General features: G+C 37.7%; 1 protein-coding gene and 1 pseudogene across 2 annotated transcripts; one reads left to right on the forward strand and one right to left on the reverse strand.

Moving 5' to 3' along the window:
- The first annotated feature begins 34 nt into the window (after window positions 1-34).
- Window positions 35-26,911, forward strand: MAEL (maelstrom spermatogenic transposon silencer). Of its 2 annotated transcripts, XM_026509463.3 has the most exons (12): window positions 35-166; window positions 434-526; window positions 1,776-1,875; window positions 2,892-3,047; window positions 4,453-4,494; window positions 12,873-12,997; window positions 13,746-13,800; window positions 13,919-14,060; window positions 23,441-23,503; window positions 24,292-24,424; window positions 26,085-26,160; window positions 26,696-26,911. In XM_026509463.3, the coding sequence occupies exons 1-12, from the start codon at window positions 35-37 to the stop codon at window positions 26,881-26,883; spliced, it is 1,305 nt and encodes a 434-aa protein (XP_026365248.1). In that variant the 3' UTR covers window positions 26,884-26,911. The 2 variants fall into 2 exon arrangements, with proteins under 2 accessions (XP_026365248.1, XP_026365249.1); XM_026509464.3 differs by lacking the exon at window positions 434-526.
- Window positions 10,910-12,741, reverse strand: LOC113262973 (PEST proteolytic signal-containing nuclear protein-like; annotated as a pseudogene).
- Window positions 26,912-27,702: the final 791 nt, after the last annotated feature.

Consider the following 27,702-nt stretch of genomic DNA (forward strand, 5'->3'; position numbering starts at 1 on the left):
TGGCTCTGGTCGTCGAATCCTGGCCTCGCTCGCCATGCCAAACCGCAGGACCAGCCGTAATGCGTACTATTTCTTTGTGCAGGAGAAGATCCCCGACCTACGGAGGCGAGGCCTTCCTGTGGCTCGCGTAGCTGATGCCATCCCCTACTGCTCTGCTGACTGGGCGGTAAGACGGGAGGGTGTTGGGGGGGCAAGGGGGCCCAGGGGGCGGACCAGGCAGTTGGGCAAGTGCAAGGGCGAGACGACAAGGAAAGAGGCCTCAAGGAGACCAGGGACCCCGTGCCCCCTGCTGGGGGGAAAGGAAGCCCACGCGTTCCCGCCCTAGGGCAAACCAAACCACTTACAATGTTTAGGCTTCTGCTTTTGGGGCCTAAGGGCACTCGGTCCTTATTGTTGTTTCTCTCCTTTCTCAACCCCCTTTAATGTCTCCCAGCTTTTGAGGGAGGAAGAAAAGGAGAAATATGCAGAAATGGCTCGAGAGTGGAGAGCAGCCCAGGTAAAGGAAGCTGGGCCTCCAGAGAAGCAGGTAAAGTTAGCCTGGGAAGAGCAGCTACCTGTCGGGAACATGGGCATGTTCACTAAGTGCTGGATGAGTGAGTGGGTGAATGCCAAGGGGGGGACTAGTGGGTGATTCAGTCTAGTGCAAAGAAGAATTTTTCATTTTTTTTTTCCTGGTGTCAGAATGCCTGTTAAAAAGCCAGCAGTTTCTCTAACTAGAGCACATGTCGTTATTATTTGGTGGTGAAAGGCTGGGGGAATCCTTATTAGGAAACCTGCAACCAATAAACCATGATCAGTGATGAGAGTGTTGGGTTTTAAGGTTTGTACTAGATGATCTCTAAGGGTTCCTTTCAACCCCTTTATGATTAAAGGCCCCTCCTTTTTTTTTATGTTTAAAAGTAGCTTGGACCATTCTCTCTTTTTCAATGACACCCGGAACCAGGCAAGCCGTTGTGTTTAAAATATTGAAATAACAAAACTTGCACATGCTGGTGAATGTTAGTGTGCCTTATAGGTAACAGTTGAATAAAGCTGATTTGGGTAAATTTATGTGTAGTAGAATGATAAAGTACTAAATAAAAATTTTCTTGTTGATTTGTATCAGGAAAATTCAGTGTAATTGTGGACTCTTTCCCCTCCCTCTGTGTGCTTTCCATTCTTACATAGTAAAAGTCCATTCTTCAAACTGTCAGCATTGGATTGAAATTCAAGAGAGCTTTGCTTGCTTTAGGTTTGAGAGATTTTTATTTTGTAAATGTATGTTTGAATAGAAGCTCTAATTGGTTGAATTGGTTCTTAGTTATACAGGGGATCCTTGATATATATATTTTTTAAACAAAATGTAAGCCGTGTCGTATACGTCCCTCATGGAGTCTTGAAGTCAGCATGATTGGCTTTTTACTTTAAGTGAAAAACAAATTGGAGTGCTTTGTCGAATGATGTTCTTTTGGCCACCGGGCTGGCGTGTATTATGTAACTCGGTGGGATTCATGTAGATTATCGGTGGTGGGCACATCGTTCTCAGCGATAGTTGACTTGGTTGTTTACCACTCACCTTTTGATTCAGAAATATTTATAGATTTTGCCCTTGTCTGCCTTTGGATGTTGGTGTCCCTGACAAATACGTGCTTATTTACTCATCGGGCTCATTGGCCTACAGAGGTTACTGAAGTAATCTGTGAACTGTTTTTCAGTTCTTTTGTTAAATTTAAGTATTTGTGTAAAGTGCCCCCTAAGAGTGTGAGTATGTGATCAATTATTTTCTTCCTCTTTAGAAACCTGTTTCTACTCCACTGAAGCAGCCAGGCATGCTTGTACCAAGGCAGAATGTTTCACCCCCGGATATGTCAAATTTGTCTCTAAAAAGTGATCAAGGTAGAGTAATCCTAAAAGCAGAACGCTCAGATAAATGTGGGTGCTCAAAACACTATGATATATTGATCAGTAATTGTGTTCTGTTCATTTTGATCCTGCATTTCAGAATAATTGACTACAAGTGTTGAAATAATGGTGGTGCTAACGTTGTAAAAGCTGGGGTGATTTGCATTTGTTGAAATAACAGTGGAGAGATTTTGTTTTGTTTTATACAGAAACCTGGTCTCTTGGTTAATAACCACTTTATATGTTACTAAATATATTTCTTAGATGTAAGTGTTTTTAGCTAGACTCTTAAATACATTTAAATTATAAAGACGTTGAATTATTGAGCTAGCCTACAAAAGAACTTAGCTAATGAGAGTCCTTGTTATTCCTTCTGGCTGTTTTGTGTTCTGAATTTGTTGAAGATTAATAAACTTTTAACAGTCTTAAATGTGGCCAATCCTGTTAAATAAGGCCCTTCACACATTCTCATATTTCTTTCTTCCTTTAGAGAATTTATCGGTGTTCTTGTGTATATTGCTAAAAAGTGAAGAGTGACCTAAATTGTCCATAGTTTATATCAGAGTTTTTCTGTGCTGATTCTACTTGGCTTTATTTTCCAAACCTCTTGTATTTGTTGAATATGGGTCACAGCTTTTCTTAAGTCATTCCTAAAATTCAGGGCTTATGTTTAGCTAGTTATGTAGAGCTGGCTGCAAGTTTGAATAATTTTGTTGCTTCATGCAGAGTGGTTACCACTGTAATTCTTTTTTTTTTTTTTTTTTTTATTAATAATGATTTTTTATTATATTATGTTAGTCACCATACACCACTGTAATTCTTGATAAGTGTAATTATAAAAATTTTGATTCGTTTACCTGGTACAGATGATTAGTTTTCTCTTTTCCAGCTCTTAGGATTATAGGAACACAAGGAAAATGGTTCTAAAACTTTTGCTTTTGTAGAGGAGTAAACCCTCAACTGTTTGTGTTGTCTTACCTTTTTCTTCTTTTTATTTATTTATTTTTTAGCTCTCCTTGGAGGCATTTTTTATTTTTTGAACATTTTTAGCCATGGTGAGCTACCTCCTCATTGTGAACAGCGCTTCCTCCCTTGTGAAATAGGCTGTGTTAAATATTCTCTCCAAGGAGGTATTATGGCAGATTTCCACAGTTTTATAAATCCCGGTAAGTAGTCAGAGTGAGTAGATGCTAGATCTTTTTTTTTTTTTTTTAAAGATTTTATTTATTTATTCGACAGAGATAGAGACAGCCAGCGAGAGAGGGAACACAAGCAGGGGGAGTGGGAGAGGAAGAAGCAGGCTCATAGTGGAAGAGCCTGATGTGGGGCTCGATCCTATAACGCCAGGATCACGCCCTGAGCCGAAGGCAGACGCTTAACCGCTGCGCCACCCAGGCGCCCCTAGATGCTAGATCTTAAACAGTATGCATTTAATCTTGACTTTATTTAACAGTATTTGTTTTCTTAAGGGCTGGTGTATAATTCTTAAAGTGTAATGAGACTTCATCATAATTGGTTGAAAAATTGTTAAGAACTAGGTGTTTACACAGAGTGTTTTTAGTTTAAGCTTTTAGCCTCAAGAAAGCATTAGAGTTGGGTGGATAGTATGCCTGAAATATGTGTAGCCTATTCGCTTCCCTGTGGCCTTACATCTTGGAATTTTCTAAAAGAGCCTTTGTTCTTTTTTTTCTTTAACCCATCCTTCACCTCGGAGATCACTAGATTTTAACCTGCTGTTATTTTGTAACTTTGAGCAAAGTTATTAACCTTCCTGAACTTATTAGCTTATCTGTAAAGTGAGAATAATACCTATTGTTGACTGTTCTAAGGAATACAGGCGAAGGTATGGAAATATCCTAATTCTTAGTAGTCTCTCAGATGTTCTCAGTATCTCTTCTGGCTATTCCACTCCAGCAAACCAAGTAGTAATGAAGACATAGGATTCAGTTAGGTTCCCAGGAGGGTAGTTAAAGGACCAGTGTACCTTTAAAGGCAAGTAGGAGATATATATAAGGAGAAGAGTGTAGGGGTAGAGGTTGGGGAAAGAAGAACTTCATCTTTAGTTTTGTCAGTCGCTTTAAAATTCATTAGAATAAGCCAGCGCTTTTTCTCATGTTTTGATGACAGAGAAACTAATCATCCTACTCACACTTGTGAGAGCTGTTGCTTAGGATAAATTAAATAACTGCTTTTCTTCATATGGTTGTAAAACATCAAAAAGATTGAATTTGGAGACTTTTCTTCTTTTTTGGTGAGATATGTGTACATGAGGCCCTATATTAAGGGCCTCACGGACCCCTCACTAAGACTCCCTAAGCAAGTTTTCTGTACCTACTATTTCTTTTCTGTAAGGAGTAACTTCCTTTTTAAAGTAGTTTAGACAATATACCAATATTCTTTAATGTCATTCCTTTGGTTAAAAAAAAAAAACAACCTCTATGAAGGTTTAATTTTTTTGTATTTTCACATAGCAACAGCCATTACCTACCTGTGTTATGACTTGGTCATCCTATGGCTTATGGCTATAGTAAAACCAGAGAGCTTCTCTCAACAAAATATTTTGTATTACAGGTGAAATTCCACGAGGATTTCGCTTTCATTGTCAGGCTGCAAGTAAGTATAAGGGAATGGGGTAGAATAATAGGCATTGAATGTGTATCTAACTGGTAAAGACTTACTGCTTTACATGGACACAGAAAACATAAATCGGGGGAGGAATCACCTTATTGTTGGAGAATCGTCATAGAAATGGTAGATGGCGTATGTGATCCTTAAAAACATTAAATAGACTTGTGGGATACCGAAGGGTATGACTGTATTACCTAAGCTCTGAGCTAAACTCTTCTACGAACTAGGTTTTAACCAGTTTTCTCTGGTTATAATGAAAATCATGATAATAGTTTTATTTTTAATTTATATTCAAAAGTATCATTGTTTTGTTTTTTACTTAAAAATGTAAACAACTAGCCTAATAGAAGTGTTTGAAGTTAGAAATAAGTTTTTCAAATCTGCCATAACAAGCAGGTATTTTGTTATATTTATAATGCTGTTCTTTATAAAGAGAATATTTTAGAGTCCCTTTTGGTTATGTCCTTTGAGTTTTTTCTGGTCTTAATAAAAAATACGTACTAGACCTTTTTTTGTTTGCCTGGGATCAGGGCAGTAGAATGTGGAACAAGGTAAGGGCAAATTTTTTTTAGTTGGTCCCTTTATAGCTTTGAATGAAAAACATAATACAGAAGAAAAATTCTGTTGTAGATTTTGAAGTGTGAACCTGGCTAATCTCCCCCACGTGTTACATCATCTGAGGTTATTCACGAAATAGCTGGTGGAAAGACAAAAATAGAAACTTAGCTGGTGAATTAACTTCATTTTTACTTAAGCTGTTTCTGGTTGGTTCATCTATCGAGTGCGTTGGAATCCTTGCTATTTGCCAGACTCTTAATTTGTGAGAGTGCCACTGGACTTACTGTTGATTGTTTTGGTTCTGATAAATACTTGATTTTAAAAAAAGTTTTTAAGGCGTATTTTTACAACATTTTCAAGTTAACCAGATTAACAGAAACCTATTAAAGACTCTAGGAATGTTTTCTTAATTTATTTTTCAAACTAATTTAACACCATTCAGGAAAGCTCATCGGTGAGCTGCTTTGGAGCGCGCCAATTTAGACAGGTTTTAAATTGCCAATTTGATAACCCTGGGAGGTATGCCAGTTAAAAAAGATAAATAAATGACTGTATTAGAGTGATGGCTATGTTAACATCACTAAAAATGCTGATGCTGGTGTAATCAACCTGATGCTTAGGAAAAGATCATGGTTCATAGACGAGTACACTGGAGCAAGTTTACATGTGGATGCAGAGTGAGTAGAAGCTAAGGAATGTGCATGCAGATCTTTCAAGTGCTCCTGTGCTACCTGGCCTTTTATGAAATACGCGTAAGTGAACTCAAGGGAGCACTTCATGGATGGGCACCGTGGTTTAGCACATCAGAATCAAAGAAGTTCAGGTTTTGAAGAGGTGTTGATAAGGAATCTATTGATTTCCCCACTTCACTGCCATGTTTTTCTTGGAAGGGTCCTTCAGGTTCTGTATGAGTTTGTGGGGATAGGAGGTCTTTGGTCCTTCTCATTCTCCCCCACTTTAACCACGGGAGCTCTGATTCTGTCCATCTTACTGCTTAATTTCCTTGAGAAGTTCTGCTTTAAAACAAGCAAAGCTTTAAAAACTGCTTTCAGCTTCCTGTACAAAAGGTCTATCAGCTTTTAAAATCTTCATACGCCAAGAATGTAACATTGACTTAAGTTATAAAGAATATTAATGAACAGCAGGGCATTCCCCAGTCAGCTGAAGAAATAAGGGCAGTGTGCTATCATTGGAGGTCATTATATCTCTCCTTAATTGCATCCCCCTCCCTCTTTATAAGAGAGACACTATTTGAAATTTTGTGCTAGTCATTTCCTTTCTTTTCCTGAATAGTTTTATTGTGAATACATAGTTTTGGTTTTTTTGAAAGAGTGCGCATGAGTGGGAGTTGGGGGGATGGAGGGGAGGAGCAGAGAGAGAAAGAGAGAATCTTTTTTTTTTTTTTTTAATAATGATTTTTTATTATATTATGTTAGTCACCATACAGTACATCCCCGAGAAAGAGAGAATCTTAAGCAGGCTCTGTGCCCAGTGCACAGCCCGACGTGGGGCTCAAACTCACTACCCTGCGATCATGACCTGAGCTGAAACCAAGAGTTGGACGCTTAACCAACTGAGCCACCCGGGCATCCTGTGAATACATATTTATTTAAATTATGTATTTAATTTTGCTTTTTTGAACTTTTATATAATTAACATTGTGTGCTTCTTTCTGTACCTGTATTTTTTTAACTCAGTATTACCTTTTCCTAATTTTTCTGTTGGGTTGTCCTTCATGTTTGTTTGTGGAATTTTATTATGTATCTGCTTATTGATTTAATTGCGGATACCTATTTTCAGTTTGTGCCTTGTATTTTTTATTGTCATTATGGTGTCTTTTAATGAATGAAAGTGTTTATTTTTAATTTAGTAAATGTATCAGTCTTTTCCCTTATGTTTTGAGGGGTTTTAGTGTCTTCTTTAAGCATCCTCTTTTACCTGAAGGCCATAAAGGATAGTTTTTATTAAGTTTTGTTTTTCATATCCAAGTTCTTAATCCACCTGGCATTGACTTCTATATGGTGTGAAATAGGGATCTTTTTCATCTTTTTTCCCATGTAGATAATCAGTTGCCTCAGCATCATTTATTCAATAATCAGTTTGGTCCTTAGTGTGCAGTGCCACATTTCCGTTGATGCCTGGGTCTTTTTGGTATCTTTTATTTTGTTCTGTTGCTCTGCTTGGTTTTTGGTATCCATACCGTGGAGCACAGTATTTTAATACTTAGACAAGTTCCTTGACTTTATTTTGGAACATCATCGTTATTTTTGACCCTTTGCTCTTCTATACAATTTAAAGTCAGAGTATCATGCTTTACAGAAAGCTTTGTTGAAATTTAGATTGGGATTACCTTAAATCTCCAGATCATTTTGGAGAAGACTGACAGCTTCACGTAATTCTATCTGTGAGCAGGGGTCTACTCTTATTTTTTAGATCTGTAATGCCTTACAATACTTTAAATTTTCTTCACAATGATTTTAATATCGTTTAATTTATGACTTATACATTTTGTTATTTATAAGTGAGATCTCTTAAAATTATATTTTATTTACTTTTGTATTTTAGTTTTGTCCAGCCATTGCTAAACTATAATTGAGTTTTTAGTACATTCCTTATGTAGTCATATCTGTGAAATGACTTTTTTCTAATTTATACAAATTTTTTATTTAAAACTTTAAAAATTTGTCTTAGGGTGCTGGCTAGGGACTCTAGTTTCTAATGTTTCACCAGTGAATATGCTGTTTGCTTTTTGTTTCTTTTTTCTTCTCTCATTTTTTGTATGCACTCTTGATCAGGGTAAAGAAGTTCCTTTCTATTCCAGTTTGGTTAGAGATACCAGTTGCACATTATAATGAATGGTTTTTCTGTGTCTCACGTGATTTGTGTCTTTTGTTCATCTGGTAACTTGATAATGCTAAACCAACATTCCATTCCAGCACTAAACCCAATATAGTCACTGAATTTGGTTTGCTAATACTTTGTTTTAGGATTTGTGCAATCATGTTAAAGACTGAGATTAATCTTTTTTGTTACCAAGCTTATTTGCCATTCTAACATGGATTAGAGAATGTGTCTTTAGTTTTTTTAATTTACCTTTGGTTCTTTTTTTATGGTTTTGCTGAAATTATCGATATTTTTTATTTTCCTGAACATTTTAAGTCTTAGGACTGATAACCTTATTATAGAGGTCTTCTTTCTGGATCTGTTGGTTCTCTTGATGTTCAGTCAAGGTATCAGATCTCTTCATATGTCTGATTATTTTTGAGTGAGGACAGTAGATAGGAAAACTTGTTATTCCTCTCCAAAAAAAAAAAAAAAATTATGATTGATTCCGGCAGAAAGCTGCTGTCACTAGCCTACTCAGAGTACCTTAATTCAGTTTTAGGGATTGAGATAATACAGAATTGGGTTCACATATTTTAAGAGTCCCATCTATTTCTAGTTGATCTCTAAAAAAGGGGGAAAGGCAGATGACCACTAAAGGACCATCTGTGAAATTTGTAATTGACTCCATAGCATAGACAATGGAAGCCAGAAGACAATTGTATATATTAAGTATGTAATTTAAAAATATTCAAGTAATACTGGAGTAAGATTTTTTTTAAGATTTTATTTTTAAGTAATCTCTACACCCAACATGGAACTTGAACCCACAACCCAGAGACCAAGAGTCACATGCTCCACCCATGTTGCCAGCCAGGTGCCCGTGGAGTAATATTTTTAATTCTTACAAGTCTGGTCTATTGAAAACTGCTCATTTTCTCAGACTTTAAATCTCCTCTTCGAGATTTGGTAAATGCCCAAATTACCAGTGAACCCAAATGCCAGAATCAAGCTCTCCAGCATTTTTCCCTCTCCAGGGTCTTGGACCCCTAATTCCTTACTGCAGTTTTGTCTCTGCAGTGCTTTCAAGCAGGTGTTTGATTTGTTCAGCTTTTCTCTAGTCTGTAATTATCAGAAATTGAACTCTTCTGTATCCTTTTTTTTAACTATATGCTAAAATTCATAATTTGACCTCCTCAGATATAAGCATGATTATTTAAAATCTGTGCTGAATAACTTCAGCTGCTGGAGTACCTTTGGATCTCTTCCTACCAAATTTGGTTTGGTTTTCATTCTTCTTTCTTCATGCACCTGGTTATTCATATAGACTGAAAAAAATGATTTTTTTTCTTTAGTATGACAAATTTATTGGCCTTTAAGATTTATTTTAGAGGAGGGAGGAGAGAGGGAGAGAATCTTGAACAGACTCCCTGCTGAGCATGGAGCCCAGCATGACTTAATCTCAGGACCCCAAGATCATGACCAAAGAAATCAAGAGTTGGACACTTAACCAGCTGAGCCATACAGGTGCCCCAAATTTACTGGTATTTTAGTAAAGACCTTGATCTCAGTCATTTCTCTCCCATCTTGACCTTAGGTTAATATTTCATTTGAGTCAAGAAAAGAACATGTAGGAGAGGGTTGTTATTTTAACGTAAACAGTAAAATGGATAAAAGCGGAAAGTCTGCTTACATTAAAGCAAGTTAAATTCATATATCTTGATATAATTAAATCATGTAAGAACTGATAGTTTTATATACATTTCCATTGTTTTATTTGGGGCTTACTCTAAACTTAAATGCAAATAAAGTATTAAGAATATATACAGGTTGCTTCTCTATTACCTATTAAAAGAGCTCAGCCAGTAGCTATCACCAATAAGATAGTCTGAAGCTGCCTCCAGATTAAACACTGCAGGAGTTTTCAAGGAAATCATTATACTGTATGTTTCTTTTATCTGTGACTATGCTTTTAAAGATGTGTTTATCACATGAAAAAATTTCATGTACAAAAAGTTTTTTAAAACCCTACAATACATAGATCTAACAACATATATGTGGTCAAAGATTCCATAAGGTATGTTTAAAGATGCATTTTAGTTTGGTCCTTCAGTACCTAAACTGTACTTTTTGAGAGGCCATTGATTAATACGTATACACTTCAAATCCTATTACTGGGCTAAAATAAGAATTCTTGTATTAAGTCCAAATCAAATTCCCTTTCACAAGTTAATAACTTAAGCTTTAACAGAGTTACAGAAAGTACATCATTCTCCTTTTTATCTTCATACAGTGTTGCTTTTTTGGTTCTACCTTAAAAAAAAACCCCAGCCAAATATTTATTATACGTACATTTAAATTTTTGGTGGTGGTTTGTATTTGAAAAGAGCTTCTTTGTGATTTGCCTTGGATCTGGTGGAAATGCTTACAGGAACTAGTTAATAACAAAAACCAAGGGAAGCACATTCAAGATACTGATTTACTTTGGTAGCAAACGGTCTTTGAAGAGTAATGAAGGTAGACAAGACCCATTAAGGTGAAGTGGGCTATTTCAAATATGCAACAGTCTACATAAAATTTTTAAAAAAATTTTTCAAGAGCTAAGCATCTGTACCAACTGATAGCAGTGCAATACCTCATTTATGATGACTTGAAACAAAACAAATGCCCATTAGGAAAACTGTATTTTAATTTAATATACTCCAGTAACATTTTCCTCCCAATACAGTACTCCCTCTATATAAGGCTATTCCTGGGAGGCAGTGTAGGTTATAATAAGGGAGTTAAGAGTAATTGCTTGCAGTTTAAATACACAATAACTTTTTGCCTCCCTTTTAATGTGCTAATAGTTGTGTCTTAAAAAATATGCAATTCTTAGAAAAGTACCATTTCTGATTTTTTTTATTACCTGTAACCTTTTAGAAACTAATCACATGATACTACAAAATTAACAAATGCCTTGAAATCTGAATACAAAACATAAATTAACTCTAATTTCAAACTCTTATTTATTAGTGTATCACCACCCAATCTTAAAAAAAAGGGGGGGGAGGTGGTTCCAAGGATATTCTTTTACCATTCTTTACAAAAGGAAACTATTCCTTTTAACTTAACACCCACTCCACACTCCAGTTTCAAAACATATCCTTTGTCTTGGTCATGGACATTTCCAAGACAAGATTTTATATTTTGCTCCCATAGCTTCTGGTTATCAGAAAAACCATGCTTTCCTTTATTGAAGGAGTTAGTCCTGCTGATGTAGGTATATCCCTTCCAATATTCTTCATTCTCATCTTTGCTTCTGGAGGCATTTCCTCTGGTTCACTGTTTTCCTCTTCGTTAAAAGCTGCTGCTGAGTCGTTAGGCGGCTGCCTTCGGCTCAGGGCGTGATCCCGGCGTTCTGGGATCGAGCCCCACATCAGGCTCCTCCGCTGGGAGCCTGCTTCTTCCTCTCCCACTCCCCTGCTGTGTTCCCTCTCTCACTGGCTGTCTCTCTGTCACATAAATAAATAAAATCTTTTTAAAAAAAAAAAAGCTGCTGCTGAGGGGCGCCTGGGTGGCTCAGTTGTTAAGCATCTGCCCTCGGCTCAGGGCGTGATTCCGGCGTTCTGGGATCGAGCCCCACATCAGGCTCCTCCGCTGGGAGCCTGCTTCTTCCTCTCCCACTCCCCTGCTGTGTTCCCTCTCTCACTGGCTGTCTCTCTGTCACATAAATAAATAAAATCTTTTTAAAAAAAAAAAAGCTGCTGCTGAGGGGCGCCTGGGTGGCTCAGTTGTTAAGCATCTGCCCTCGGCTCAGGGCGTGATTCCGGCGTTATGGGATCGAGCCCCACATCAGGCTCCTCCGCTATGAGCCTGCTTCTTCCTCTCCCACTCCCCCTGCTTGTGTTCCCTCTCTCGCTGGCTGGCTATCTCTGTCAAATAAATAAATAAAATCTTAAAAAAAAAAAAAAAGCTGCTGCTGAAAAGGTTTTTGGAGCAAGAGTTAAAACAGTTTTTTTAGGCTTATTTGATTCAAGTTTGATGGTTATGGCTGAGGCTTTCTCTGTCGTTTGACTACCATGGCAAATCCAGACTTGGAGATCTTTGTAGGCTTTGTTGGGAGGTCTGCAAGCTGCTTCTTCAGCTGCTCGCTTCTCAGCACTGCAACTGGAAATTCCCCCTCCATTACTCCAGAGGCTCCAGCTTACCTTAGTTTCTCAGGCTTCTCCTCTCCCACCTTCCCGTCTGCCCTTTTCCCTGCCACACTGAAAAAATGATTTTAAAGTAATTTGAGTCTTATAACGATGTTCCCATCATCCAGAGAGGATTTAGGTTTGCTTTTGCTAGATAACTGCGGGCCTAGCAAACCAGGTCCCAAAAGCTGTCAAAAGCACACTTCTCAGCTATTCAGTTTCCTCTTCTGGAATTGGCAAATAACTGCAGGGACAAAGTTGCCCCCAAAGCTAGACTCTCTGGAGAGCCTTTCTGGATTTCTGTATTCTCTTTCATCTGGATCTAATAATTTCTTGCTACGGTATGTGCTCTTGATATCCTCAGATGTATGAGATTTCTGTGGGAAATTGGTCTGAATTACTTTGTCCATTTTTTTTTAAACTGGAAGTGGAAATCTTAATCATACAACTTTTTACGAAGCAGTTATTGCTATTAAGTTCTCCAGCCTTATATATAAAACATTTATGAAAGGAAGATGGGAATGGCGAAAACATAGATTTGAGTCCTGGCTCCATTGCTTGCCAACTATTAACCTACTGCGCTAACTTCTGTGATTGTTGGTTGTGTCTTCTCTAATATGTGTGTATCCCCTATCTTCTAAGATTATGGGATAAATTATAGAAAGTACCTAACCATAACTAGGCTTGGTACAAGTGCTTAACTATGAGTTACCAGTGCTGTCTTCCTGTACCCCTACTTCCTTACCTACTTCGTAATATTTGTCTTGGTCAAATTTTGAACTCCTTCCTCCTTTTTATTCCCTTCAGGTGATTCTAGTCACAAGATTCCTATTTCAAACTTTGAATCTGGGCATAACCAAGCAACTGTGTTAAAAAACCTTTATAGGTTTATTCACCCAAACCCAGGAAACTGGCCACCTATCTACTGCAAGGTAATTCATTGTAAGAATTTTTTTTTTAAGGCATCCACTTAGATACTGAAACATCCATGAAAGGTACCCAAAGAAAGTAAATGTGCTTGTATGTTAGCTGTGTGAGCTAAAACATGTTCATTCTGAATTGTTTTGAATGTGATTAGGTAGAATGATTTCTGTGGTATTAGAGGGATTCTGAAGACTGCAAAAGCTGAATGTATTTCTATTTTGATCTCATGTTTTTAGTTTCTCCTGCTGAAATATCTTCTCAGTATCTTTTTACTCTGAAAAAAGTGTGTTCTAATCTGTACACCTGTCCTTCTAAGTGAGATTACTGTTTATTCAGAACTGTTTTTGTAGCAATCTCTTGATCCTCTTTTGTAATCTTTTGAGAGCTCTAGTCTTCATTTTGTCTAAATTCTTTTAGCTAGGAGTTGAAGAACTGGTTTTAACCTTACTATTTAAGTGTAACCATAAACAGATTACCTTATCTTTTTCTGAACATTGGTTTCTTCATGTGCCTACCCTAGATTCCCTTTGCTTTTCACAGAGTCTGTTACCGTTGCTTTATAAATGTAACTGGTTATTAAAAGCAGTAGTCTTTTAAAATACATGTTGCTCTTTTTTATGGTTCTCATTTAGTTGTCACAAACTCTTTAGTCTTTCCCTTCCTGCCACCCCCACCTCCTCAGTTTGAAAGGACAGCAATTGATTAAAATTAACTCAGTGTAGGAGAAAATACAAGTAAATTTTTTCCCTTCTCCAGTCTGATGACAGAGCCAGAGTCAACTGGTGCTTGAGGCATATGGCAAAGGCATCAGGTAAGTAAAACTAGGTCACTGTTGAAGTGCACAATAGCATCTGTATTTCCAGTTTGGTATATAGTTCTGTGTGCCTAAATTCAGTAATTGTTTGTCTTTTTCTATTTACCAATGGAAGAAATCAGGCAAAATCTAGAACTTCTCACTGTAGAAGATCTTGTAGTGGGGATCTACCAGCAAAAATTTCTTAAGGAGCCCTCTAAAACCTGGGTTCGGAGCCTCCTAGATGTGGCCATGTGGGATTATTCTAGCAACACAAGGTATTTATGGTGATTTTGTAATAGTGATTTTGACTTTTTGAACTGGGGAAATATGGCAGGATTAGTTTTTCCTTTTTCATCACAGGCAGTATTTTCCTATGAAACTTCAGAATCATTTCCCTGAATAGTAAGATTCCATTGATTGTCTGATACATTGTCATTTTGTCTACAACTAAAAACAAAACACACTACCAAATCACTGACATGGTGCTTTATCACTTAGAATTTTTGTGCTGATGAAAGAATATTATTAAACATGTTTTATTACATGGAATTCTTAGACTTACATATAAGAAATATGTAAGTGAAATAAATTGAAAGTATTTTTTATTTTGAAATAATTTCATGTTTATAGAAATGTTGCAAGAATAGTACAGTAATGTTCTATATAACATTCTCTCAAATTCCCTAATTATTAATACATATTCTTATAACTTTTTCTCAAGATGTATATACACTGTTTCTTTTTCTGAACTACCTGAGAATAAGTTTCATCAGTTGGATATGAGACCCAGTGCTCATCACCACACGTTACCCCATGCCCCCACACCCCTCCCTTCTGTAACCCTCAGTTTATTTCCCAGAGTCCAGAGTTTCTCATGGTTTGTCTCCCTCTTTAATTTCTTCTCATTCTCTTCCCTCCCTTCCCCTATGGTCCTCCGTGCTATTCCTTATGTTCCACATATGAATGAAACCGTATGATGATTGTCTTTCTTATGTCTATATTATACTGAGTGAAATAGGTCAGAGAAAGACAAATACCATGATTTCACATTTATGTGGACACTAAAAACCAAAAGAGACAAACAAAAAGCCAAACAGACTCTTAACTATAGAGGACAAACTGGTAGCTGCCAGAGGGAAGGTGGGTGAGGAGATAGGCTAAGTAGGTGAAGAAGATTAAGAGGTACACACTTCCAGTTATTAAAAAAAAAAAAGTCTTAATTGCTTGAGTTCTGTCTGCTTGATCTGTCATGTGTTGAGAATGGTGTATTAAAATTTTCCTGTTACTATTGCATTTCTGTGTTTCACTATATCTCCTGTAGTTTTAAGCTAGTTACTATGGTATTTGTGGACTTTACAGAACAAAAATTGAATCTTGATCTGGTAGATTGATTAGGGCTCTTGGGAACCAGTAGTCCCCGTGTTCTTGCCTATTGAAAACTTTTTATTTGACTTTCATTTCCTTGAGTTTCTAGAAAATACAGCTGTACTGTTGTATGTCTTTGTGTGCTGCTTCTGAGAAGTTTGCTCATTTAATTCTCTTGGTCTTTTAAGTTATTTGATCTTTTTTTGCCTGGAGAATTTAAGAATGTTTTTTCCTCTTTTAAGTCTAATAGTTTTATTAGGACATTTCTCTGAGTGTATTATTGCAGGTCCGTTTTCTCAGCTGTTCGGTGAACCCTTTCAGTGTGCAGAATCAGGTTTTATTTCTGGAGATTTGTCTTTGATGGGAGTTTGATATTAGTTCTGTTCTATTTAATTTCTCTTCCGAAGGGAGTCCAGCATGTGTATGTAATTTAGTTCTTTTCTGATATAATTTTTATTTCCAGAGTTTCATCAACTCTTTTTTTTTTTTTTTTCCTGTTCTTTTGAAATTTCTCATTCAGGGCATGTTTTCATATCTTAAAATTCTTGTTTGAGGCTATTTAATTCAACACAAGAGTGTTATGTTAGTTTTCCCTTCGTGGTTTTTTAGCGGGGAGGGGAAGAAGGTGAGGGGGGAGGCTTTATCAGCTAGAGTGTTTGGAGTCTCATTTTCAGTTTTCTTGTGGGAGTTGCAGTAAATGGAGGTATGTTCCTTTGTATTTCTTGGACAGGGCTGGTGATTTGGGGAGGTTTGGGATTCGTAGTTCAAGTGGCTCCCTCTTCTGTCAGTGTAGCAAACTGGTTTCTTTGAGTACTTTCAGGGTGGCAGGGGTGTGGTTGTGGGGCTTCCCATTTTTCTTTGTTTTCTTTTGTCCTGAAAAATCCTAAATTTTTCCCCTTCCCCTTTGCTTTTTTCCCCCCTCCACACAGTTTTTAAATGACTCTTCTCTCTCCCTCCCTTCCAGACAGCCTCCTAGAGCCTTAAAGGCACTTTTAAGTTTCTTTGCTGTGGTCAGTGCTGTGATCTATCAAGATTCTGAATATTTACAGATCTTCTCATTGTAGAATCATTATAATTTAATCGTAGGCTATTTCCCTTCTGTCTCTCCCCAGTGTTTTGTGCACTCCACACCCCTATAAAGCCATATAAAGGCTCGGGTGTGAACTTGAGAAGTTACTCCATTGGAAATCAAGAGGTTTTTTTTTACCTTGTTTATTTTTGGTGGGAATGTAAATTAGTACAGCCACTGTGGAAAACAGTATAGAGGTTCCTCAAAAAATAAAAAATAGAAATACCATATGATCCAGTAATTCCATTACTGGGTATTAGTCCAAAGAAAATGAAAACACTTAATTAGAAAAGATATATACATCCCTATGTTTATTGCATTATTTACAATAGCCAAGACATGGAAACAACCCAAATGCCCACCTGTAGATGAATGGATAAAAAAAAGATGTTATATGTGTACACACACACACACACACACACACACACAAGAATATTACTCAGCCATAAAAAAGAATGAGATATTGCCATTTACAAAACATGGATGGACCTAGAGGGTGTTATGCTAAGTGAACTAACTGAGACAAAGACAAATGCCATAGGATTCCACTTATGGGTGAAATCTAAAAAACAAAGCAAAAGTAGAAATAGGCTCATAAATACAGAGAACAAACCGATGGTTGCCAGAGGGGTGGGTGGGGGATGGACAGAATGGCTGAAGGGGAGTAGGAAGTACAGGCTTCCAATTATGGAATGAATAAGTTTTGGGGATGAAAAGTATAGGGGAGCACGTATTGCATGGTGCACTGGGTGTTATACGCAAGTAATGAATCATGGAACTTTACATCAGAAGCTAGGGATGTACTGTATGATGACTAACATAACATAATAAAAAATTATTATTAAAAAAAAAAAAAAGAAAAGTATAGGGGAGCCTGGGTGGCTCAGTCGGTTAAATGTCTGCCTTCGGCTCAGGTCATGATCCCAGGGTCTTGGGATCAAGCCCCGCATCGGGCTCCCTGCTCAGCGGAGTCTGCTTCTCCAACCCTGCTTGTGCATGCATGTGCTCCCCCCATTCAGATAAATAAATAAAATCTTTAAAAAAAAATTATAGCATAGGGAATATAGTCAATGGTATGGTAATATTGTTGTATGATGACGGATGGTAGCTACTCTTGTTATCATAGTGTAATGTATAGACTTGTGGGATCACTGTGTTGTACACCTGAAACTAATGTAACATTGTGTGTCAGCTATACTGCAAATAAAAAAAATGAAAAATAATTTTAGGGGAAGGATAAAATGTATGGTTACTAGGAGAAAAAAGGTACAGAATAGACTATTCTACAAAGAAAGTGAATGAAATGAATTAGAATGATACCTACATAACAGTTACGTGTATTTATATGCCAGTCTATTAAAATACTTTTTTGCCACTGACAAACACCTTTTCTGTGAGTTTTGATGCTGGTTCTTTCTTGATCTTACCAGATGATGTCAGCAGAAAGTGTTCAGAGACAAACCAATACTTTCTCAAATAATCTTCAAATGGTTTATTGACTAAAATGAGTTACAGTTGTTTATCATCAAAAACAAGCAGATTTGTACATGGTCAGGCAATGCAACTAATTCTAGGCTGACCAATAGCAATTGTAAAATACCTTCAATTGTAAGATGCATTCCAACTTCAGCTAAAATGTGAAAAAAAAAACCCATGTTTTAAAATTGAAGAAATAGTGTTGAGCTCAGTTGAACAAGTACAGGCCGCAGCAAGAGTCGCTTTGGTGTAAGACACTGCGGGCTGCACCGTGGGTTTTGCTCATGATGAAACTGTTACGTAGTACTGTAAGCACCTCGGTAATAAACCGCTTGGATCAGGATGGATCTGCCTTTTTCTGAGCTTCCTAATGTAAGATTCCAATATATAGCACTTTAGGAGGGAGATTGGGTTTAGTAGCCAACAGAAACTATTGTTGGAATCTGTTAATATAAGCAGATGGGGCTCATTTCAAACACTTCTCTTAAACTTCTGCATTTACATTAAAGTTTGTAGTAAATTTTTGTCTCTAGCTTTAGGAGAAATGGGTAGGTGAAATGGGTAGGTATTGGTGAAATTGGTAACAGACAAAGTGAGTATCAGAATCTTAAACAGGCTATTGATGACTATCCTGGTCATCATATTTATAACTTTTATAGATCTGCCATTCTCCTTGTTGCTTCTTGTCATAATTGTCTTTGAATTAATTCACTGTGTGTGACCTATGGATGAAACAAGACAGCTTTTATTTAATCAGCCAGTATTTATCGAGCATCTCCTCTGTCCCAGGCACTGTGCTGAAGGTACAGTGGTGAACAAGATTAATGTGGTCTCTGCCTTCATGAAGCTAACATTAAAAAAATTTTTTTTTTTAGATTTTATTAGAGTGCACAAGAGGGGTAAGGTCAGAGGGAGAAGCAGACTCCCCAATGAGCAGGGAGCCTGACGCAGGACTCTGATCCTGGGACTCCAGGATCATGACCTGAGCCGAAGGCAGTCGTTTAACCAACTGAGCCCCCAGGTGCCCTGAAGCGAACATTTTAATGGGAAAGCGAAACTTATAGTAAATAACAAAATGGTAATTTTAATTTGTGACCAGTGCTAAGAAGGAAATCAATAGGATACTCTTCCTCTTTTAGCAGAGAAGAGTGTGTACAAGGACTACTTTCTAGAATAGTCAAGACTTTTTTTTGAGGATGTAACATTAAAACTGAGATCTGAAGCAAGAGACCGATGCAGCTGTGTGAAAAATGGAAGAGCATCCTGAGCAGAGAGGTGCTAAAGCCTGGAGGTGAAAGCTTGGTGTTTACTAGAAATCGTTGTCAGTATGACTGGAAGGTAGTGAGCAAAGTGGTGAATACACAAGGTGAGGTTGAAGAAATAAGCAAGGACCATAAGCCCCATAGACCTTCTTAGCTACAGGAAGGAATTTTTTCCCCAATCCCCCCGCTTCCCCTTTGGCAACCATCAGTTCTCTGTATTTAGGGGGTATAGGAAGGGAAATTAACAGAATTTGATTAGATTTAACAGAATTTGATTAGATTTAACAGAATTTGATTAGCAGGAAATTAACAGAATTTGATTAGATTTCTAAAAGCTCTCCTGAGTTTTTAATGGATATATTGAAAAGGGGCAAAAAAGGAAGTACAGTCTATAACTATTAGACTATTTCTCTAGGCAAGAAATGGCTTGGAGGGGGGTGACAGTAGAAATGGAGAGGAATAAGTAGATTTCATCTGGGTATAAAAACCAGTAGACCTTGCTGATGGACTGGATACAAGAAGGAAGACTGAAAAGGAATAAAGACCATGCTTAGGTTTGTAGACAGGGAAGAGAGAGAGGAGCAAGTTTAGAATGTTTTGAGGCCCTGGTGAGGTAAGATCTAGAAATAACAAGCAGGCAGCTGGTGGTCCTGGCCCAGAACTCAGTGAAAAGGTTTGGATAATGCCAGCATTCACTTCACTGTGTGCCAGGCACCATTCTGGGCACTGAAAATACAATGAAGAGAGACCAGTCTTCTGCTTTAGTGGGTCTTACAGCATATTGATGAGGTCACTTTGGCAGAGGGCATGAAAAGAAGAGGACCCAGCACAGAGCCCAGACAAGCTCTGACATTTTAAAACTGGCAGAGGCTGACTTTTGGAGGTCTCAGTACCCCTCAACCTGCAGTTACTATCATGTTACAGATTGGCATTGCCATCATCTGTGCTGATTTGGGTTGAAGATATGAGGAAGAAAACTAGGATCATAGATGCAATAATTCCACAGGTCTCATTGGGGTACTTGGTGGTGGGGCAGGGATGTTTGTTTGCTTTTGTTCTCTGGATTGTCTCATTCTTTGAGGTTGTGAGTTGTGGTGCTCCTGTCTTGTGTTGCATCCTTTCTTTGAATGTCTGATTGTCCTTGGTTATGTTCATGTTTAGAAATCGGGTTGCAAAGCTGACTAAGTGCTCTGTGTTCGGTGGGCATTATCAACTAGCTGGGCTTTACTACAGGGGAAGCAGATGAGGGAGCTAGATGTCAAGCTGAGACAGAATCCTAAATGCCACAATATTGAGGGCTTTGCCTTAAGGTACCAACATCCATTCTTGCTGCCTGGTTCTCCTAAGAACAGTTTACTTCTTTGTACAGGGCCAGGGAACTTGACCATTCTTTGTTCAGAAGTTCAGCTTCCTGTCTTACTTCTGTTCTCTGGCCAGGGACGAGTGCATCTGTTCAGTGCCTCTTTTGACTTCCGGTGGGCAGATCTCCCCTTGTGCAGCCAGCTCTGTGAGGACCGAAGGCTGTGACTTCCTTTGTCTAGCCTCCTTAGTTACCATGGCTTCGTTTGCTTTCTGTAGCCTACACATTTGTTAAACTCTCTTCCGTGGAGGCCTCTTTCTGTTGTCCCTTTATCGTGGGCTGCTACCATCTTTATTCTTTGACTGTCATTTGGTAGAGTGCTGGGAGCAAGAGGAGATAAATTTATGCATTTTAAACCAGAAGCCCCAGCAATAGTAGTTTTAAGGGGTGCAGTTTTATATTTTGATGTCACTTTAGAATTGTTTTTTCTTGGCCCAATTTATTGAGTTTTTAATTTTTTTTTAAAAGATTTTATTTATTTATTCGACAGGATAGAGACAGCCAGCAAGAGAGGGAACACAAGCAGGGGGAGTGGGAGAGGAAGAAGCAGGCTCCCAGCGGAGGAGCCTGATGTGGGGCTCGATCCCATAACGCTGGGATCACACCCTGAGCCGAAGGCAGACGCTTAACCGCTGTGCCACCCAGGCGCCCCGAGTTTTTAATTTTTAACCAGTATTTGGGCAGCACTGGTACATAAGGCCTGAGACGAGTTTTTGTGGGAAATATGGGAAAGAGTAGCATGTCCTAGCCCTCAGTGCCTCCTGTCTGACAAGAGCAGTAAAGACACTGGAGTTGTATATGATAATTTCTGATAACTCCTAGGTGTTTCAAAGGATATGATACATCAGGGAGAAAGCACTTCAGGGTAAGGGCTAAAAATATATGAAATACTTAATGGGGTAAATGGTTCTCTTGGAAAGATGAATAGAATTTCTGTGAGCAGAGATTTAGGTTGAAAGAAGGACCCTCCAAGAGAAGAGAATGGCCTGAACAGTGACTCAAAGGACTGAAAGCACAGAAACTGTTGAAGAGAAACTAGTGACTCCATTTGACTATAGTGTAGGGTGTCTGTAGCTGTCAGGTGGTCATGATTCCTGAGCAAGGTAAAGGCTGGGTTATCCTTGAAACGAAGGAGGAATCTTAATGCTGAAATAGGAGGAAAGGAGATTATCGAGACTTTTTGAGATAAGAAAAGAGGAGTGTCAAGGCCTTTATGCCACACATCATTTGAGTGAATGAGATAGTGTTGGACAGATTTACCCAAAAGAGCCGACTCACTTGTGACCTTATGACTTTAGGGTGGAATTTCATAAAAGAAGCCCATCTAAGATGTGTCAAAACTAGGCCTAGATTTGAGGCTGCAAAGTGAATATTAATAGCTTAACAAAGTGAACGAAGCAGTTCTGATTTTCGACAGATTTTTAGAGTGAATCTTCTTTTACTAGAAAATACACTCCTATTTTAGGGGGATTTGTGGGATGATTTTGGGGAAGAGAACCAAGAAGAAATCTCAGAGAAAGACCAATACCATATGATTTCATCATATGTGGAATTTAAGAAACAAATGATGGTGGGGGGGGGGGAAGAGGCAAACCAAGAAACAGACTCAACTATAGAGAACAAACTGATGGTTACCAGGGGGAGGGGGATGGAGAGATGGCTTAAATAGGTGGTGGGATTAAGGAGTGCACTTGTGATGAGTGCGAGGTGATGTATGTAAGTTTTTAATCACTAAGTTGTACACCCAAAACTAATATTACACTGTATGTTAACTAACTGGAATTAAAATAAAAACAAAAACAGATGAAAACCATGTTATTTTTAACAGTGTAACTGTAGGTTTGGAGGCATTTTTCCCTGGGATCAGATTTCCATAGGTTTGTTCTTGAGTATGTTTTTAATCCTGGAATGCATTGTTGGTTTTTCAATTGTTGCTTTTATTTCAAATATGTTTTGTGATGGAAATGTGTATATGAGGTACTGAACTTGAGGTTTAATTTTGGAAGAGGAGCCAAACTAACTGGAAATTTATTACTTGATTCTGTGTGCATATGTAAGAACATAGGCTTAGTTTCAACCTAACCTCCTTCTTTTTTTTTTAAACTAGGTAAAGAAGTACGCACTTAGTAATAGGTTGAAATAGTTTCATAGGCTTAGGTTGAAAGTTTTATGAATCCTATTTACTGAATCACTTTTTAGAAAGGCGGCGGGAGAAATTCTTAATCTAACATTTAGGTAGTCTTCCATTCAGTTAAATAACTTTAAGTGTAGATAACTGATATTTTACACTTATTGTTTAGCATGATTGTAATTTTTAAACGATCACTGCTAGGTTCAGGCAAACTTTGAATTATGCAGGTAGTACTGTTGAGTCTGAATAGGCTATGCTCCGTGAGAAGATACAGGTTTATAGTGGCTTCCGTTGTAAAAATATGTGGCTCGTCAGTCCCTCTCAGTCCTTCACCTTCTGAGGTCCCCACTCAAACATCAGCTTCTTGGTGGTCCCTCTCCTGGCTGCCTTATTTAAGATGTCACCTCTCTAATGTTTCATATCATCTTTTTTGTCTTTGTATTTTTTTCCTCCTTAGAACTTGTCTTTATCTAATTTACTGTGTATTATGTCTACATCTTTTTTGATCTGTCTTCCTTACTAGAAAGTAAGTTTTGTGTGGGTAAGAGTTTCTGTGTTTCACTCTTTTTCTTCTTCTTTTTTTTTTTAAACTAGGCTCCACGCCCATGAGCCCATGTTTCATTCAATACTGTATCCCTAGTGCCTAGAACAATACCTGGTAAAGAAGTACGCACTTAGTAAACAGTTGTGGAACAACTGCATGTTAACCATAGTCATTAATGCGTCTCTGTAAGACTCGTTTTATTTCAAGGTAGAATTTATGTGTTACAGTTATGTATGGTTTGCATAGCATCATGAATTTGCATCAGAGGAGGTAACATTTTAAGTCTTTTTTAAAAATCTATTTTTCATTGGTTAAATGAGAAACCTTCATCTTTGAGTAATAGCGTCAGTTTTTCTTAAATGATTTTAACTAGGTAAGTTAGCTGGCATATAAAAATCTTTAAGCAGTGCGCTGCCATTAAAGATATTAAAGTCCTTTTTTTGTACAGGTGCAAGTGGCATGAAGAAAACGATATTCTCTTCTGTGCTTTAGCTGTTTGCAAGAAAATTGCGTAAGTTGGAGAAAGACATTTCTTCGTGATGCTGTATTCTGCACTGGGTTCTTTGCCATTTTGTTTGCTGTTGCTTTTGCAAATGGGGTTAAACACTTTTCACCTCCATTTCCATAATTCTCTTCTAAGACAAAGGGTTGGTTTTTTTGAGGAGGGGGTTGGTGTTTTTTTAAACTTCATGTTACTTTTATTATTCTGTCCATGTAATACTTGTTGGTATAGTTACCACCTGAGTAATTTGGGTGAACTTTCAGAAGCACTTACTGAAAATTTTCCTTGTAGGATGTGAAATTCCCTAATATCATTAACAACAGCATTTCCTTGTTAAAGTACTCCAAAAATATAGACACTTTTCTCATTTTGTAGTGAAAGCATCTGGAGCCTCAGATCTTTGGGTGCTGTGGTGGTCCCTTTCCGTGGCTGGTTACAGTTGGTTCTGAGGATAAATAAGTTTTTTTAAAGTGGTAGCCTAATTTCTGTTGCTGCCCTTTGCCAGCCTTAAACATTTGAGAATTCTGGTAATCTTTACTCTTAATCCTGTTCCCTTATAATGAACCTGAAATTTTATCTGCTAATCAGAATATTGCTTACCAGTAATGACCAGTTTATGATGCGTATCGCTACCCATTCCCATTTCTTCTCCAAATCTCTAAATTTCTTTTTTCCCCAATTTAGAACAGTATATCTTACATGCTTTTTCTTTATATTAGACATTTTAAAAATATGAATCATTTTAGAATAAATTAGATCAGATTCTGATAATGAGCTTTTCTTATTTCCTTTTAAAGATACTGCATCAGTAATTCTCTGGCTACTCTCTTTGGAATCCAGCTCACAGAGACTCATGTACCACTTCAAGATTATGAGGCCAGCAATAGCGTGACACCCAAAATGGTTGTACTGGATGCGGGGCGTTACCAGGTAAAGAACTGACTTTTAGGAGCTACTGATGACTTTATATGTGCTACTCAGTGCGGTCCTGGTCAACAATAGCTAAAGATCAGGACTTCAGTTCTCTTTTCTAAGACATTGTTTTAAATCCTTTATGGAATGTCAAACACTTCTTAAAAAAGATTTATTTATTTGAGAGAGCACGCAGGGGGAGGGGCAGGAAGAAACGGAGCAGGATCCCTGCTGAGCGCAGAGCCAGACCAGGGTGGGCCGGCCTCCATCCCAGGATTCTGAGATCTTGATCTGAGCTGAAATCAAGAGTCCACTGGCTGCTTTACTGACTGAAGGCACCCAGGCACCCCTGGAATGTCGAACAGTTCTTAATCCAGTTGGACCCAGTTGCATTAATCTTTTTCCTTACTGGTATTTTTTTTATATATTTAGTGAAGTTTTGAGAAAATTAGCATTAGCAATTAGTCTTTATACAAATCATATCCAAAATTCATCTCAAAAATTAAAATCTGAATGTAGATAATATAAATATTTAAAATATTCAAGAATGTATAAGACCTGATTCAGGATTTGGTCAAAAGCTATCTAATTTCCCTACCTTTCTTCCCTCCATGAAATTTATTTATTAGTAGGCCTCTATATAATACTAACAACATAGCAGCCAAGAGTATAGACTCTGGAGTTAGAATTCCTGAATTGGATTTCAGGCCTTCTTCATATAGTCTGTGTGACTGTATGCAAGTTATTTGAACTTTCTGTGCTGATTCTTTATCTGTAAAACAGAACAGTAATAAGGGCTAGTAGTTGTAGGATTGAATGCAACGGTATATAAAAATGCCAAGAACTCTGCCTTGGAACGTAGGAGGTAATAAGTAAAATGTTGGTATTTAAAAATAATTGATAAAACAATAAAAAGGGAACCCCCAAAATAGAATAAATAATTGATACAGTCAGTAGTTGGTTGACAGACATTAACCCGGATTAACTATAACTCTCCACCTACTCTGTTCTATACTCATGAAGCTAAATGGGGCTGAAAAGAAACTACCTGTACTGACTGGTCTTATGAAATATCACTACCAACTTCAAGTGAGTCCTTAGTAGAACACCGTCAGTTGTCCATGTCTCCCAGTTTCCTGGGGTTACGTCTCACCTCCTTTCACTTCAGACTCAATCCTTGTTTGACATACCTGATGCCCTTGCCTCCTATTCTCTGAGAAAATAGAAGCAGTCAGAAGAGATTTTCTACGTATTCCTCCCACTGCATCTACCATGTACTCTGTTTTGACTCCTGTCTTAATGCATGAATTGTCTGTGCTCCTGCTAAGACCAGTCTTTGTGTTTTAGATCTTACTCTCTAACCTGCTCAAAGATGGCTCCAACAATTTACTTCTCTTTCTTGCGTCATCAGGGTTTCTCTCAGTTCCGAATCCTTCTTACCAGGAAACATGCTATAATCTCATCTTTAAAAATAACCCTCTCTTGACCCTGTAATTCCCCTCCAGACACTACTTTCTGCTTCCCTGTACAGCATTACTCTTCAAAAGTTAATTAGACATTGGGAAAATGGGTGTTAGTTGATATTTTATAAAGAATAATTTGAAAGCAAAGTAGATGATCCAATAATTGATAAGAAATAAAACTTCTTTTCCCTTGTATTTTTCTTTGTTACTTACAGAAGCTAAGGGTTGAGAGTCCGGGATTTTCTCATTTCAACCCTTCTAATCAGGAACAAAGACCAAACACACCCACCGGTAAGCATCTTCTGTTTCCTAAGAACGCACCTCAGCAAGCGTAGGGTATGGTATGGTACTTAAACAGGTGCTCTAAATTAGCTTTAAGATATAGGACCTGGTTGAATTGAGAGTTTGATTTGGCATTATTAGCACCTTAAACCATTTGGATATGTACATTTTTGTATCACTTTAATACAATTTAACTTAGCCTCCAGACTTTTGTTCAAGGCATTGAAAATAAAGCCTGTTAGCTTGTAGCAGCTATAGTTTTATAGTTTTGTGATGTCTTTGGGCAGATAGGAAAATTTAAAAGCTAGGGACATGAAATTTCAAGTGGCGCCTGAAGAACTTCAATTAAGGTTTCTGGGGCTAAAACCAAAAAATATTCTTGTTCAGCCTTTTGCCTTTGCTCTGAGGGTCTGTTTTCCTTTCCTAAGAATCTCTGTCCTATTCATGAAAGGTCTACAGTAGGATAAGAGTCCATCAAGGGATCTCTATATAATAAAACCATAAAATTGCTGCATTTCTCTTCTTGTATTTCCAGTATCCTTAGGTGACCAACCATCTGGGGTGAGAATTTCTGGCCAAAACAGCAGTGTTCGGGGAAGAGGGATTACCCGCTTGCTAGAGAGCATCTCCAATTCCTCCAGCAATATCCACAAATTCTCCAACTGTGAGACTGCACTCTCACCTTACATGTCCCAGAAAGATAGATACAAATCTTTCTCTTCCTTATCTTAATGATGGTATTTTTTTCAATTTCTGGAAAAATAACAGGCCCAACTTCCCTTCTGACTACAGTCATTAAAACAGATCACATCAATGAAAATGTCACCACTGTAAAAACTACTTAATTTGTAAGAAAATTCTGTTTCATAGTAAAAAAGTAGTTGGAGAAGATCTTGGCATTTTTGCTTTTTTTTCTTTTTTGAGGGGTGGTTCTACTTCCTGATTGTATGATGTGAACACCATTAAAGTTTTGAGTCCTTTAAGAACAGAACTGGCATTTCAGAGTTGTCCTTTTGAGAGTATTTTGATAATCTTTCCCTCTACAATAAAGGTATTGAGTATCTGTTAGGAAAGGCTTTTTAAATAGTGTTAATCTCTTTCTTCCCACTATGAAATGTTGGAACTTTTTTGAGTACCTACTTTATGGACATCTGTATCCTCTTGTGCAGTCCTTACAACCACTCTGAGAAAGGAGATCACCTCCATTTTACACACACGGACACAAATGCAAGCTCAGAGATTGAGGGCGTATTCAGGAGAAACTGTTAACTGACTCCAAAGAATGTTTCTCATATATGGCGCTGCAACCTCCTTTCCATCTATTTTTGGTATCAGATCTTTGAATAAGAAACAACTCACACAATGTAAGTTTATATTACATTTTCTACTAGCGGATTAAAAAAAAATCGTACATCTGAGCTTTGAATACATCTCTTTTTTCAAAATCAACATGACAGAAGGACGACCTGTGTGGCTCACTCAACTGTGCCCGACTCTTGATTTGGCTTCGGTCATGATCTCAGGGTTGTGAGATCAAAGCCCTACCTTAGG

Source organism: Ursus arctos, unplaced genomic scaffold (genome assembly GCF_023065955.2).
Source record: "Ursus arctos isolate Adak ecotype North America unplaced genomic scaffold, UrsArc2.0 scaffold_2, whole genome shotgun sequence".
In the NCBI taxonomy this organism is placed as follows: Eukaryota; Metazoa; Chordata; class Mammalia; order Carnivora; family Ursidae; genus Ursus; species Ursus arctos.